Source organism: Sphaerodactylus townsendi, linkage group LG03, assembly GCF_021028975.2.
Source record: "Sphaerodactylus townsendi isolate TG3544 linkage group LG03, MPM_Stown_v2.3, whole genome shotgun sequence".
Taxonomy (NCBI): domain Eukaryota; kingdom Metazoa; phylum Chordata; class Lepidosauria; order Squamata; family Sphaerodactylidae; genus Sphaerodactylus; species Sphaerodactylus townsendi.
In genome coordinates, this window is record NC_059427.1 from 93,917,620 (window position 1) to 93,933,478 (window position 15,859).

The following is a 15,859-nucleotide window of genomic DNA, read 5'->3' on the forward strand; positions in this document are numbered from 1 at the left end:
CTGTCTGGAGAGCAGAGATAGTGTCCTCTCTCTACAGATTTCAGAAATATTTGCATTATAACTTTTATGTGTGTGTGTGTATGAGTGTATGTGTTCCAATTAATCACAGGGACCATTTTAATTGGTCAAATTTTTAATCTAATCAACCTAATTGATTCACTTAACACTACAACTATAATAAATTTTGCCTGTATAGCATTGGCTAGTACAGATGTTAGTAAGCCGATCATGATAGATTTTTCTTTAATTAAAACACACAAAACTCACAGACTCGAGAACAATCTTAATTTCAATGTGGATCTGACTATTCTTACTTGCTCTTGCGCCCCCCCCCCCCTTATATACAGCATCTACCATTTGCTTTAGCAGTAGTGACTGGCATCTGCACTACAGGCTGAACATTCAGAAATGTAAGTCCCAGTATTAGTTGTGATCCGTGAAGGCAGTGGAATTTCATTGTTATTAAATAATGTCTCATTGATTTAAATGAGATTTGGACGCAACTCGTTTTTGTTGAATTGTGCCTTAAACTGAACACCAAGAAAAAGGCAGGAAATAGACCTGTTACACTGTCTTGTTGAATCCATTTCTCCTTGGATACAAAAGGAATAGTTAGAAGGGCTCTGCTGGATCTGGCCAGTAGTCCTTGGGGCCCCTCCGCACTGTAGGATTCGACCTTAGTTCGACGTAGGCCCGACCCAGGTACTCCGCACAGCTGTAGCATTCGATTTGTGTCTGTCTCGGCTCCGCCCCCCCCCCCCACCATTAAATTTTCGAGCTCGACTGGGAGGTACAACTTCCTGGCGAACTCGGGTTGCACTCATGCCGAAGCCAGCGGAGTGCGGAATCTCCCTCGCCTTGACTCTGCCAGCCAGCCAATCACAGTGCAGTATTTCGGCCATGCACAGAACGGGAAACTCGTGGCGGCAGCGAGAAGTGCGACTTAAAAAACATCCTCCTACATAGCTCCTATGTCGGTAAATGGGGAAAAAGGGACACACACTCACGTTTCCCGTCATAGAACGGCAGCCAATCGGGAATGAGGAGCAGAAGACGCGAGGAGGTAATCCCGCCCTCTGAACTCGGCTCTGGAGACACGAGTCAGCTGCTGTGCAGAGTAACAGAGGAGTCGAGCTCAGGTAACAATTTCCGAAGACACGAGTCGAACCCTAGTTGCCTCTGCTGTGCGGAGGGGCCCCATCTATTCCTGTTTTATACTCTGGCCAAGTTGTCCTGGAGTTTCAACAGACAGGACATGGAGGCCAAGGCCTTCCCCTGATGGCACATCCTAGCATTGGTATTCAAGGGCTGACTGCTTCTGGATGTGAAAGTTCTTTCTACTCCCCATGGCTAGTAGCCATTGAAGGATCTCTCTTCTAAGAATCAGTTTATAAGAAACTTGGAGTATGTAGTCTTATTGCTGGTAGTCCTATAACAAAGCTCCTTCTCACTGCCAGTGTCTCAAACTGCTGCCTTTGCCTCCTAGTGGCCATTCAAATTATGTTACAGTATGCAAAACAAGAGCTCTGAGCCCTGTTTTTTTTTTGCTTTGTCCACTTTCTTTTAATGTAAATTTGAACTAATCAGCTTAGAAAATCTGCCAATTCTGTTGTAGCTTTTAAAAGAAGTAGCTATTCTCTGTTAAAAGTTGACTTAGTAATTTTTTTCCCTAAAGGCCAATGAAGTACAGCCTATAGTTTAGTAAACAGTGTGGAGATTTATTACTAATACATGCATCTCTTCTCTTCATTGCTGGGTCTCCTCAGTGTCTAGAAGCTAACTGCTGGCCTAACACTGACATCTCCTGGAAGCAAATGAAATACAGAAACCAATCCACTGGACTCCTCAATGGCTTCTTCTGTCTTTAAACCAGCCAGGTTTCCCCTTAAACAAGCAAAACTGCCTGTCGGCTGCAAAATAGATTTCTCTCGCCATGTTTGCGCCATAATAAAAAAATGGTAGATATCAGCCCTCAGAGCCTTTTACAAAAGGTAATAATGCTGTTTTCTTCTGGAACAGCACTTTAAAATCGTCCCTTTATTTCGTGCTGATAATACAAGTGCAAATGGTTAAATGAGAAAGATAAAGCAGCCACCTCTGCTGTTAGAAACTGCTGGATGAAGTCAGAGTCTGTCAGACTACCTTGCTTATCTTGTAGGTTGTTCACAGTGCCTCAAGATTTCTCTTGTTGGTTTCCAATTTCTATAGCAAGAAAAAGCTAAGCAAGAAAAATGCAGTTGCTAGAGGGGTGGAAGGATTCTTTCCTCCAGCCTCCCCCCACAAACCCTGCAGTCTAGAAATCAACAGCAAATCTGTTGTTGCAAATCACTAGCCCTCTGTATATGTTCTGTACCATTCACACCAGCCAGGAACTCTCCAGTAGCACTGTACGAGCAGCTGCCATCTCAATTTTCCTGACAGCATTGCTTCTATTCACATGAACCAGAGCCTTGATTTTCCAGCATTCTGACTGATGCAAGTGAAAGATAAACCCCCAAGGTAAAGCCACACTTTGCTCAATTCATGACATAGTAATCACTCACATACCCTGGTCACAGTGGTGGGATTCAGCAGGGTCGCACCACTTCGGCAGAACTGGTTGTTAAAATGGTGCTTGTAAACAGCCAGTTGTTAAATTATTTGAATCCCACCACTGCCTGGTCACATGAATTAGAAGTTTATGTTAGTGTTTATCATATTATCCTCATCTAACTGCATTGCTTTCTGCTTTTGTAATGCCATTTTTTTTTGCATCATTTGACATATGTCTTATATTTTTGCATTGTTTCTAATTTCTGTAATCCTAGTTCTGTAATATTATTTACTGGCTGGCTATTCAATTTGCATTGTTTTACAGTGTGTTGTCTGCCTTGAGGTCTGTGACAAAGGCAAACTACATTAAGTTTCACTGAAAAACATGAAGGCTATCAAAATCATCTATTTCGGGCGAAACGAAAAATGTATTGCCCTCACTGGTAGCTAAGTGCCATTGTTACAATAGACAGCCCTTTGCTCTGCGACCTGCTAATGACTACAAAGCAGCTCTTGAACTGACCCAACCCCAAGGAACTATGGGCAGGAGAATCGTAAGTAACACTGGTTGACAAGGAATACAAATGCAAATTGAGAGGAACAGCCACATTACTAGCAAGGCCAAGTTTCAAAGCATAAAGGCAGGCTGGGGAATAATGTAGATCTGATTAAGGCAGCCGTGCTGAGTCTTATTTATTCAACCAGGTTTGCAGTGTGCTAGATTTGGGAATAGACTGGCAGAGAGGAAATGTACTGTACAGAATATCATTTACTCAACAGCAAAAAATAGAGATTTCAATGGAGGGTTCTTCCCAGTGCCTTTTAAATAGTTGCATGGAAGGACATTAGTCAAAGGCTTCAGGCCCTGTCACAGAGCTGCAGTGATAGCTACTGCACACATCTCCCTGGCATACAGGTCTTACAAGTTCACCGGATATTGCCACTCCTAATATTCTGACACAGTCAACAATTTGTACTTCAAGGATGCTCTGAGAACATTAGGCATTCTGATAAACAATTGAACTAGACTCTTCCTCCACTTGAAGAGATACGGGAATAAGCTATAGTCTGGGTTAATATGTTATGGCCTTGTAGACAAAGGCTATCGTTTTAACCACATTGGAATGTTGCCCTAGGTCTCATTCCCATGGTAAAATATCTACCTCCAAGCCCTTTCTTTTCCGCCATTTTCTGATCATGGGTCGCATACAGTGGTCTGAAGGGGGCTTAACCTGTCTTTACATGTAAAAGGTTGTACCAAAGTGATATAACAGCTGATGTGTGGAAGATTGGTGTATGTTTTCCTGTATAACCTCTCAATGTTGACTGTATCATTGCTTCCGCCTTTAGCCAGTTGCATATTTTGGCTGCGGCTCAAAATAATGTTTCCTTTTGTACCTCTCACTCCTTGGCATCTGACTGATTGTGTGCAGTGCCAGGGTCCCTGAGCCTGGATTCCCAAATTGGCAGAATAATCCTATTCAATGAGGGTTCCAGGCAGTGGTGGGATCCAAAAATTTTAATAACAGGTTCCAATAGTGGTGGGATTCAAACAGTGGCGCCACCGCACACACGCACCTCCAGTCCCTATTGGGCAGGGAGGCTGCTTTAGAAACCCCTTCTCGGCACTCAGAAAAAATTAGTAACCGCTTCTAGAGAAGTGGCGAGAACTGGTTGGATCCCACCTCTGATTCCAGGAATGTTATTTCTTCAGCCCCATGTTCTCCTTCAGCCACATATACACCCCAAAGTGTGACTAGATGAGGATTTAAGGACAGTAACTTCTAGGTAGGGCCTAGAGACCCCCTAGAATTGCAGTTGATTTCCAGACTACAGAAATCAGTCCAGGTAAAAGAAATGGCAACTTCAGATGGCAAATTACATCATACCCCCTCTGAGTTCCCTTCCTTCCCCAAACTTTCCTTCCCAGGCATTGGTCCCAGAGTTCCAGGAACATCCAAAGCTGAAGTCGGCATCTACAAGGAATGTATTACATGGATATTCATCCATGGATGTCTGCAGAATTTAGTGGTAATTTATACATGTGTGAATAAGCCCTTACAGGTAGAGTCTCCACATCACATTATGCATTGTGCTTTGTTAAGGGACTCCTCTGATACACACAGTTATGAAGTCATCAAGTGTTGAGTGATTAAAATAAAAATCAGATTATGGCTCTGCATACACAAACAGGACCAGAGACCCCTTCAGTTTAGGGCTGCCAACCTCCAAGAGGTGGCAACTGAAGATCTTCCAGAATTACAACTGATCTCCAGGCAACAAAAATCAGTTTCCCAGGAAGAAATGATAACTCTGAAGGACTGAGTCTATGAAATTATTTCCCCCTCCAGTTCCCTTCCCTCCTCAAATCCTGCCTTCCACAAGCTCTATCCCCAAATGTCCAGGAATTTCCCAAGCCAGAACTGACAAGACAACCCTTCAAAACAAGCTAGGATAAACCACCAAAACCCTTAAAGATTAACCTCTGGAAGAACGAAGAAAATCCAAACATAAAAACTCTTCCCTTCAGTTCCACAGAAAATCGAAGGCCTTTACATTCAGGACACCAAACAACTTCAGAAAATGCTTACTTCAGCAACCGAGTCAACTACCAGGGATCTATAAAAACTGAAGAGTACTTAGGTAAAGATCAGAGCTGCATGTGAGAGCAGAAGAAACAATGAAATGTACAGATGTTAATTCTTCCAGTAAAACAGAGATGCACATTTCGCTATCAACCAGCCAGACAAAAGTAAAAGGCTATTTTCATTAATGCCAATTTAACAGAAAGCAAATTAAACTCAGCATTCGTTAACATCAGCATAACATCATTATTCTGGTCTGTAGGTTAGAATTCAAGGAGGTCAGGGGAAGAAGATGCAATGCAATTTTCATGCAGGTTGTCCATGTCACTTCCAGCATTAATTCTGCCTGCTGATGCCAGGCCAACTACAGCTAGTCAATATTACCTTTTCTAGCATTGTGAATGCTCTGAGTCAGCGTGGTTCAATCTCAGGGTCTGATTAGACATGTCCAGGTATCTGGAACCAATAGTAAGGCAAACAAACCCACCCACTGGTAGTTGTTTCTTTCTGTTTGTACAAGCACACTGCATGGAAGGCAGGGAGCAAAGAAGCCTCTCCTGCCTCCATGTGCATGTTCAGGAGCTTATTTCCCCCACACATGCCCTTCTGAAGGTGAGTGTCGGTCACATGTTAAATGGGAGTTGGGTTGAGATTTCCCCCCTTTTAACTTGTGCTTAACATTTTATCTACTCAGACCCTCAGGTCACCAGATGCTAACATGACAATAATTCCCAGAGTGCATAGAGATCAACAGCGCAACCGTTCCTAGGCATAAGCCCCATTGAATAGACTTGAGTAGGATTCTGCATAGACCTGCTTGGGATTGCTGGCCCAGTGTCTTAGATATGTGCAAAAGTTCTTTAGAACCAGGGGAGGCAGGTGAGTAAATGGGAGATTCTTGGTTCACCAGCCCCTGGCTTGGTAGCAGTGGGGAAAACAATAGGACAGGAGAAAAACCAATAAATAAAAAAAAATTGTAGAAAACAAAATTAAAAGCTTTAAAAAAATATATGCATATTGAGAGTTAGCCTGGCATAGTAGTTAAGTGTGGTAGACTCTAAATTGCAGAACTGTGTTTGATTACCTACTCCTCCAAATGAGCAGTGGACCAGATTAAATTCCTCATTCCTCTACCTGCTGGATGACTCTGTTCCAGTCACAGTTCTCTCAGAACTTTCTCATCCCCACCTACAAGGTGTCTGTCTGTGGGAGGGAAGGGAAAGTGGGCGCAAGCCACTTCGAGACTTCTTTCAGTAAAGTTTCATTGAACTCTGAACTCTCCACTGTCTTTTCCAATGCTATTGCACTTTTTTCTGTTTGCTTGTTATTTTTCCCAATTCCTCTATCCCAGTCCCTCTACATTATTTGGTTTTATTAAGAATATTTATTGTTAGAAAGATCTGTTTTATCATATTTTGTTCTTCACTCAGTGATTAACTGAATAGTCTTTTTCACGTGTGTAATCTGTTCTGCCCTCCTACATTATTGTTTTACTCGGAATCCTTGCTGTTCGACTGGAATTTGTTTCTCGCATTTTGTAATTTACCAGCTTATTGCACGGTTCTGATATTTATAATCTGTCTTGACTCCTAGGGACACAGGCAAACTATAAACGATGCTGGCTCTTCAGTACTCTACCAGAGATGATCCTATCACTACATGTTCTTGAACTTAAAAACATACCTTGCAACCTGCTTCAGATGATGGACAACCTTGTCTTCCATCCTTTCAAAGAATTCCAGCAGCCAGCAGTTGCTAGTTAGTCCATCAGAAACTGGCTAATGAAGGAAGCACTGATACTACAGTCTACCCAACGCTGATATGGGACACCATAGCCACAGTGGGGATCTCTTGGAAGCCATCACTAGGGGCTCCCTTTTCTAGACCTCCTTCCATAATACTAGTCTACTGCCAATATTTGAACCTTTTGCTCTCATCCTCCCCACACCCATTAACAAATTCTGTAACCACCAGGGCTAGTATTTTTCCTGTACTCTCCACATCTTGCACTGTGTGACGTTTGGACAGCTGCTTTTTGCATTGCATATGTCTAATGCTAATTTTGATTGAGCTAGTTTCTAGGAATGTCTTCAGATGAATAGCAAGGAGCAAGCAATGGGTGAAAAGATAATACTGTAGAGACACAAAGAACAGGTGGAGTAATAACCCACAATGATTGGCAGGCAGCAAGCATTAGGTGGCTTCAACAGAGAAATGTACAAACTTGGTAAGCATGTGGCCATTATTTGCCTCTCTTTAAAACTACTGGTTTTCAATGTATTGTCGAAGGCTTTCACGGCCGGATTCAACTGGTTCTGGTGGGTTTTCTGGGCTGTGTGGCCGTGGTCTGGTGGATTTTGTTCCTAACGTTTCACCTGCATCTGTGGCTGTACTCATTGTACTGTACTCATCAGGAAGATGCCGGCCACAGATGCCGGCGAAACGTTAGGAACAAAACCCACCAGACCACGGCCACACAGCCTGGAAAACCCACCAGAACTACTGGTTTTGTTTTTATAGAGAAGAACACATTCAAAACAGTGTTGCACCTTACAGCCAATTCCTTAACTTGTTTGAAAAGCCACATTAAATTTCTCACTGCCTCTTGTACCAAGAGGAGACTTTGGCCAACAGCTCCTTCATTCCTGGCAGCTCTCACAGCCACAAGGCACAGGTAGCTTTTTGCCCTGGCTGTAATTTATTCTCCATACTCAGCTTGGGGTCCCCCAGACTCCAAAGGCAGGCATTCAGCAGACAGTGCAATGGAAGAGATAGAACTGCTCATTTTCTTACTAGCATGCTACAGTTAGATGCCAGGAGGCAGTCTGGCTGGTTGCAGAGGGAGCTGATCAAAGTGTTGAAAAGGAGAATGAGAAAAGAGGAAGGAGGCTTGTACCCTCATCCCCGTTTCCAAACTAGAAAGAAATTGGTTAAATGAGTAAATTTTGACAGCAGTTCCACTTCTGGGGCAGCGAGATGAGTGGCTAAAAGATCTCAATAACGGCAAAGGAGAGAGCTTGTCTCATAGTTTTTAAAATGCCTTTAGAAGCAACATTAAAAAATTCTGTACCAACTTTTCCCCTCATTGTCACTTGGTGACCTCCGAGTAACTGATACGTAATGTATTCTACTTGGGGTTTTTGTTTTCCCCCATGGTGGGAAGAGGACCAACCGGGGGAAGTTGAAAATAAGAGCCTAAGACAGTTCAATGACTGAAACCCCACTGCAGTGGCAGCTTTCTGATTTGCAGGTTTTGAGCCTGCCTAACACCAAGAGTCAGTGCATGGGATAAGCAGGAATGGGATGGGCTCCGTTTTATCTTCAGGGCTCATTAGGTAATTCCCCCAGGCAATGGGGGAGATGGTGGAGGACAGCACTTGTTTGTTATCACCAACGCTAAGCAGCTGGAGAAAGAGCTGGGGCACAAGGCCTGGAAAAAGTGGATTACATGGCCCCCAAGCCCTTCCAAATTGGTCTGTTTGACCTCTGCAAATGAGAAAGGAGGACTGTAGCACAAAACCAAACTTATCTTCCAGTGCAGTTAAATTTACACTGTTTTCAAGAAATGTCACCCCCTCCCCCACCCCCCACCCCCCCCCGGTTCGTCAAAGGAAGGCTCTTCATGATTAAGAGTCCCATTCAAAAGGGAGGGGGCAAATCTGCTGCTAGGATCGGTGTGGTGCTGCACTGGCAAATTTCCCAGTGGGTTGTGGAACACAGTGCTAAACACCATGCAAGTCCCTGTCTCCACACTGACGGAAAGTCCCTTTGGGAACAGTGGGGAAGGTTGGCTGCGTCTGGGTGCCCAGCCCTTTGGATGAAGCTGTAAATGTGTGAGATGGGGCTTTTTATCCATCACTTCAGCAAGGCTAGTGTCAGCTAAGAAACAGTGGAAGAGTAAACACAAGTCTCAAGGCACTACTGATTATCAGAGACAGAACTTTCTGGCAAATACAGCTTATGGGTGAGGGACAGAGGAGCCCAGTGGTGGGATTCAGCAGGTTCGCACCACTTCGGCAGAACCAGTTGTTAAAATGGTGCTTGTAAACAATCAGTTGTTAAATTATTTGAATTCCGCCACTGGAACCGGTTGTTAAATTATTTGAATCCCACCACTGGAGGAGCCTATTCTAACCCCAGTTTACACAGAAATATGAAAGGTGGCCCCACTTTTAGTACAGAATGCATTATAAAATAGGGTGAAGACAACAAAAATCCTTTTCACTCTTGTATTTATCTTCAAGTAGCTATCCCACTTCAACCTTCTGACACAACAGAAGCATATCTTCTCAACAATCAATCATATTTCTTGAGTGCACTCAAAAGAACCTCTGGATGGCAGTAAAGTTAAAGCAATTTGTGAAAAGTATCTTTCATCTTTCTTACACCAAAAAGTGCTTAAAAAGAATGTTCAACATGCAGCTTGCTTCAAAAACTTGTTTGTTATTCCAATATTTGCCAGCTGGTACCTATCATGCATCCTTTTGCTAAGACCTGTCATCTAGAAGCTCTTCTGAGGTGCAGGGCAAGTTTTGTTGAAAACCATCTCACCTTTTGAAGCAACAACTGACTAAATCCCTTCTTTTGTATCTGGTTGTTACAGTTATTTAATGTATTTGAGGGAATAAATTCTTGCTTATGACAGCTAACATCACAATAAATGCATTAGTATTCAATAGTTGCTAAGCAACTATTTGGAGTATGTGTGTGAATATAAGTAAATGAGAGACCTCACAAAGTTCTATTGATGAGATCCACAGTCCAGCTCATTTATTGCCACTTCTCTAAAATGGTAGCACTAATATCCTTCCCCTTTTCATTCATAGCCTAGAATCGTTAGTTATCCAGGTCCAGGTTAGAGCTTCATTTTGAGCTGAGTGGAGTTGGAAGGAGAAAAAAACAGTGCCCAGACTCTTTTCATCTGCTGGGCTGGTGGTAACAGTAGCAAACAGCTGGGATACAGGTTCTGATGAAGTCAGAGTTAGGTAATATCGTGCTAGGCTTAACCATCTCAGTTTCAGAGGGGAGCCAAGCTGGTCTACAGTAGAACAGCTAGATTCAAATCTAGTAAGACCTCAGAGACCAACAAGATTTTCAGGGCATAAAAGCTTTTACGAGTCAAAGATTATGCCCCACAAATCTTATTGGTCTCTCAAATGCTACCGGACACAACTCTAGCTGTTAAACCAACTCAGGGGACACCCGGGTTTTTCTGCGACTTGCTCTGTCAGCACTTTGCTTGAGTATGGATGATAATGCTCCATCAGATGCATCAGCAGGAACCATGACTGTATTTTCACTACCCTTCAGTTTCTAAAGGAGAGAAACAGATAGAGATCAAGCTGCTGAAGCAGAGCAGTAAACTTGGATAACCAGTGGAAGGGACAACATGGGGTCACCATCTTGCAGCTGTGAATTTCCTGCCATCCACAACACATGTCCAGAAAGATCATGAAACGGAAGTTATTTGTTGCCTCCTGTATGCCCCAGACCCTCGACAAATTCCCACATATTTTTAAATGGTGAAAAAATTCTCCCTTGGTTTTAGTTACGAAGATTATTTTTAAAAGCCACTGAGACAGAAAATATGTTTATTATACCCATACTTAAAAACTGAAGGAGCTCAACTTGTGAAAGATTTTTATATATACCCGAAAACTAAATTTGCTGCAGTCCACTATTGCTTTCAAACGCCTTCCATGAAGATTCATCAGTGGTCAGAGCAGCTCTGTCCAAGTCCTAACTAACAACATAGACTAGCGTATCCCCAATATCAGTTGTTCGCCCATTCTCAATGAGGCGAACTTGCTTGCCAGCCAGGTCTATGTGAAAGACAGCTTGTTCTAATATGGGAGTCTTCTCGGCATCTTCTTTTCCGAGCACAGGAACACGACGAGGTCCCAAGAGAGGGTCGTCAAACCTCATCAATTTCACTTTGGAAAGATCTAAAACAAAAGTTAAGAATACACTTATAAGACATGTGCATGTGTATAAAACATATCGTATCAGAAAAAATACCAAAGGCTATCTGGCAAACATCAACATTGCTAACTAAAGCTTGCTATTTAACTGCTTACTCTGAGTCTTGACAAAAGCTTCACCAGCTACAGATGCCTTCAGTGGCTAAGGCTTAATTCTAAAGCAAATTCTAAAGCTAACTTCAAAAAATCTGGAATGAGGCAGTAACTGACAGTAGAAGGAAAATGGGAGGGGAGGTAGTGAGGGGTGGCATGCAAGGGAGGGGGAGGGCTAAAGAATAAATATAATAAGTGTATTCAAATTGAGGCTTGCAGCAGCATAGAAAACCAGCTATAATATTACTTTCATCTACAGGGTCATGTCCATCAGGTTAAAGATATCCATTTCCTGAGTGTTTACCAGGTTCCAACACAGCACAATGATACTGATGGCCCAATTCAAAGGGGGGGGGGGGGGCTGAAACTGCTCCTGAGAGTAGCACAGCATTGCGTCAATTCATTTGTCCCCTCTGCCAGCGCAAAGGGCACCCCTGCCGTCAAAGAGGGCAAAAGCACCAGATCCAACCATCCCACAGTTCTGCGGCAGCAACACCCAGAAATGGGCACTGGCGTCCAAGTGGATGTCGGCGTTGCAGGAAGGAGGGGGGCGAGACAGGGTGTTCCCAGGGTAGAGCCAACTTTAGTCAGCTTCCACCCAGGCTTTGAGGCTGGGAACGCTACGGTCAGGGCCTTCGACTTACACTATCGCAAAACGTAGTATAAGTCCACTGAACCCTATAGAGGAATTTCTGTGTAGCTGGAGTTTTCTTCGTGTTGATGCCTCTCCACACCTCCTGGAAGCCCTCAGGAGGAGCCCAGCAGCGCCACCATCCCCAGCCACCAGAGCCCTTTGGATGGGACATCTAACGTACTCCTCATACTTTATGGGCCAGAGAGCTTCTTTACACCAATTTAGATTATTTTCCATCTAAACAGGCTGCTCTTTGTTAATAAAAAATACTCCCAGTATGAATGGCAAGATTAAAACCATATTAAAAACCACTAGAAGGATCTTACAGCAAAAGGCAGCACAGAAGTCTAATCTACCAACCAAATGAAATTAGCCTTTCAGAACAGAACAATGTACCACAAATGAGGGAATTCAAATCCTGAGGGCTTCTTCATTTGCAATCAATGACTCCCTGTCTCCTATCTGACTTCCTTTCTCTCCCTGCTTCTTTTTCCTCTTTACTTACCTCTCTTTTTAAAAGCAGCAAATGAAGCAGCACAATTCATAAACAGAGGCATGCATCCAATCAGCCTATTCAGCAAAGTCTGAAACCTTCCTCCAGCCTAAGGAGGAGTTGGTTTTTATGCCCCACTTCTTTTTTTTTAAAGGAGTTTCAAAGCAGATTGCAATTCCTTTCCTTTCCCTTCCCCACAACCGAAATCCCTTTCTCTTAAGTTTTAGTTCCATGGAAGATAAAAAAAGAGACGAGGAGGAAGAGTTTGGATTTATACCCTGCTTTTCTCAACCACAAGGAGTCTCAAAGCAGCTCACAAACTCCTTCTCTTCCTCTGCCCACAGCAGATACCTTATGAGATAGGTGGGCTGGAGAGAGTTTGGAGGGAACTGTGACTAGCCCAAGATCGCCCAGCAGACTTCATGCGGAGGAGTAGGGAATCGAACCAGGTTCTCCCAATTAGCGTCCACCACCCTTATCCACTACTACACCACGCTGGTTCTAATGCCAGAGGAGAATAAGTTGAAGGCAAGCTCAAATCTTTGTTGGGCAGAATGGCTGGATAAATGCAAGATGGGAAGGTACACAGCCCACTACTGTGAGATGCATTATGGGGCACTTTGCATTATTTTTGTCATAAAAATCATAATCTGTTTCAATAAGAGAAAAGGAACCAGAGTTGTTGTCACTTGCTACTCCTTTTGTTTTTTTTGTTTAGAAAAATCCTTTTTAAAAGTTCAAACAATTTTTCTGTATGAGCTGCTAAGCAGAACTTTCCTAATGAGCCAGCTATTCTAGGCTGCCTAAGCGGCTGCTCTTTCACCACTAGCTTTTATCAGACAATCTCTTCAAATGCCTGCCTAACAGTGACATCTTCAGGAAACAATGATTTAGAAGAATCCCTGATTTACTCTCAATTGCTTTTCATTCACTTCAAACAATCATGTTGTGGATCTCTAGTAATTGCCTGCCCGAATCTGAAATGTGTTGTACGCGGCTTTTTGCTTTGCAAGACAAGTTCTGTATTTCCCTCCCTCAGCTCTTTTTTGAAAACACAGCTTCACTCTGTAATATAAAAATTGTCTCTTTTCTTATGATCAAAACACACAAGCTGTTCAAGTGATGAGGAAATAAATTATTTTTCCAACCAGGAAAGTTTGAACCTACACATAATTCTCAAACTGGCCACAAAATTGCTGGAATCAGCAAAGACCACCAAGTAAACAAGAAGTTACCTGAGCTTTTTAAGCAGCAAAGCGTGGAGCTGCACTAATGGAATAGGGAGGAGAGGACAATTTGACTGGCTTCTCCTCCTAAGCATAGCCCTCTGACCTCTCAGGGGTCTGCAACCTGCAGCTCTCCAGATGTTCACGGACTACAAATCCCATCAGCCTCTGCCAGCATGGTCAATTGGAGAGCCGCAGGTTGCAGACCCCTGCCGCCAGGCAGTCCCATAGCCTTCAGAATTAATTTTTCAGGGTTGGAAAGGAATGCTGACGGGAGGTGGTTCTGAAAATGAACTAATTTGGAGACTGATTTTAAAATGTAAATTGGAAGGGAGGACACCTCTCTGCCTTCTCAGCAAACCAAGTTTGAACTAACAGCTAGTTTAAAACAGCTCATTTTACTAGAGCCTGTGGAGTATTTCTGGTGATCCATATTACACTGACTGTCTCCATTAAGCAGGCTGCTACCCAGATCCACTTTCACAGATATTTAGTCATCAACACCTTCCTTCCCCTTCAGGCTGTGAACTCGAGGCAAATGGAGAATTAGAGGAGATGCCATCACACAGACGTGGCCCAGAATCCACCAGTTGCTGATCATTATGGGATGTGCCATGAGAGCAAAAAACACCCACAATCTTTTTGTGAGCAGATCAGTGGATACAACCCATTGTTTCTCCCCTCCCACCTATGACTACAACTCATTGCAAACCAAAAACCATTTATGCTCCAGTCAAACTTTTTTACCAGGAGATTTACCGATGCCTGAGCATCTTCAAGAAATAAAAATTAGCATTTTGTTTTGCTCAGCAGTGTTTTGTGGTCAAGTTGAACGTGGCACATATTGAGCACATTTTTAGATGTTCTCATTACCATTTTCAATGTGCATCTAAATAAGCTGCTACCCAAATCTGGGCTTAGACTTAGGCCAATGCACAGAGACAAAATGCCTGTCACCAATCTCAAGACTACAGATCTGAAACAATTTTAACAGGTCCCAGCATTTCTTTAAATGCAGCATCTCAACTATTATCTAAACACACAGATCATTAAGTAGTAATTTGTTACAACAAACTGAACTTCCTTGCTGGAAGGAGGAAAAGACATGCTTTTTCATAACAGCTGTAGATATGAATTCTGGCTCTGAGTGAACAAATGCATTTGCTTTAATGCCTTTATGCAGCAAGTCATTACTGCTAGTGAACCCTAAGTGCTTTTGGAGAGATGGCGCTAATACTCACCACCCCTCATACCATATAATCTGAAATGTAAGACTTGACAATAATGTAGTTTGTGCATTAAGAAACTGTTGGATAAATGGAAGTGGGTAACTCAGGGGACCTGAAATGGATTAATGCATCTTTTAGACGTCAGTCACAGGTTCAAGGTTGGCATAAGCAGATACTAACTAGTGCTTGTAGTAAATTTCAGATGGCATTTCAAAAACAGACTTCTTCAATTCAGAATCCTAAGCCAATTAGGGCAGAGGGCGGATCACCTCTAAAGTTGGCAGGGGAAGCTTGGCCCTTAAGGAGTTAGTCTGGTATGTCGGTTAGAACAGGGGTCCCTAACATGATGTCCATGTGCACCATAACACCCACCAATACCTTTCTTGGAGTCTGCCAAGTGTTTCTTAGAAAGTGGGTGGGGCCAAGTGGGACTTTTGCTCAGACAGACTTCTGAACGGCTGTGCAGATTCTTAAGAATGTTGCTTTAGCAGCAGCTGCCACCACAGCACAAGGATCTTTTCTGTACGACTGAAGGTAAGCTGCGACAGCCATTTCATGGCTCCACCCACCACACTATCTCAGGCTCAAAAAGGCTGGGGAGTCCTGGGTCGGACAGCCAGAGTAGAGATCTGAAGGTTAGCTTGGAGACTGGACTCAAAGCTACTCACTGCCATGAAGCTTCCTGACACTCAGTTAGTGTCACTGGCCAGTCATGCACTCTAAGCATGATATGCTACACAGGGTGGCTGTCAAGAAAAAAAAATGGGAAGAGTTTACGAATTGGGAAGATATTTACAAACTTCCTTTCCCAGAACCCTGGTACCCACAAAACTGCTGTAGCCATGTTCTAGGGCGAACCTTTGGCACTCCAGATGTTATGGAGTACAATTCCCATCAGCCCCTGCCAGTATGGCCAATTGGTCAAGCTGGCAGGGGCTGATGGGAATTGTAGTCCATAACATCTGGAGTGCCAAAGGTTCGCCACCACTGTTCTAGGGTCTACTGAAGTCTCCAGCATCAACTTTCTCCACTGCAAATACCCTCCCTCCATTTGTTGCTAAAATATTGCTTGGTAGGACTTTTTTG

At 43.3% G+C, this 15,859-nt stretch overlaps 1 protein-coding gene across 2 annotated transcripts in view; it reads right to left on the reverse strand.

The window, feature by feature from the left end:
- Positions 1–10,691: 10,691 nt before the first annotated feature.
- LARS1 (leucyl-tRNA synthetase 1) overlaps positions 10,692–15,859 on the reverse strand; it is a 70,469-nt gene continuing 65,301 nt past the window's right edge. For both annotated transcript variants that reach the window (XM_048489873.1, XM_048489872.1), the window contains exon 32: positions 10,692–11,062. In XM_048489873.1, the coding sequence (XP_048345830.1) occupies positions 10,857–11,062 (206 nt within the window). In that variant the 3' untranslated portion in view covers positions 10,692–10,856. The remainder of the gene's footprint in view (positions 11,063–15,859) is intronic.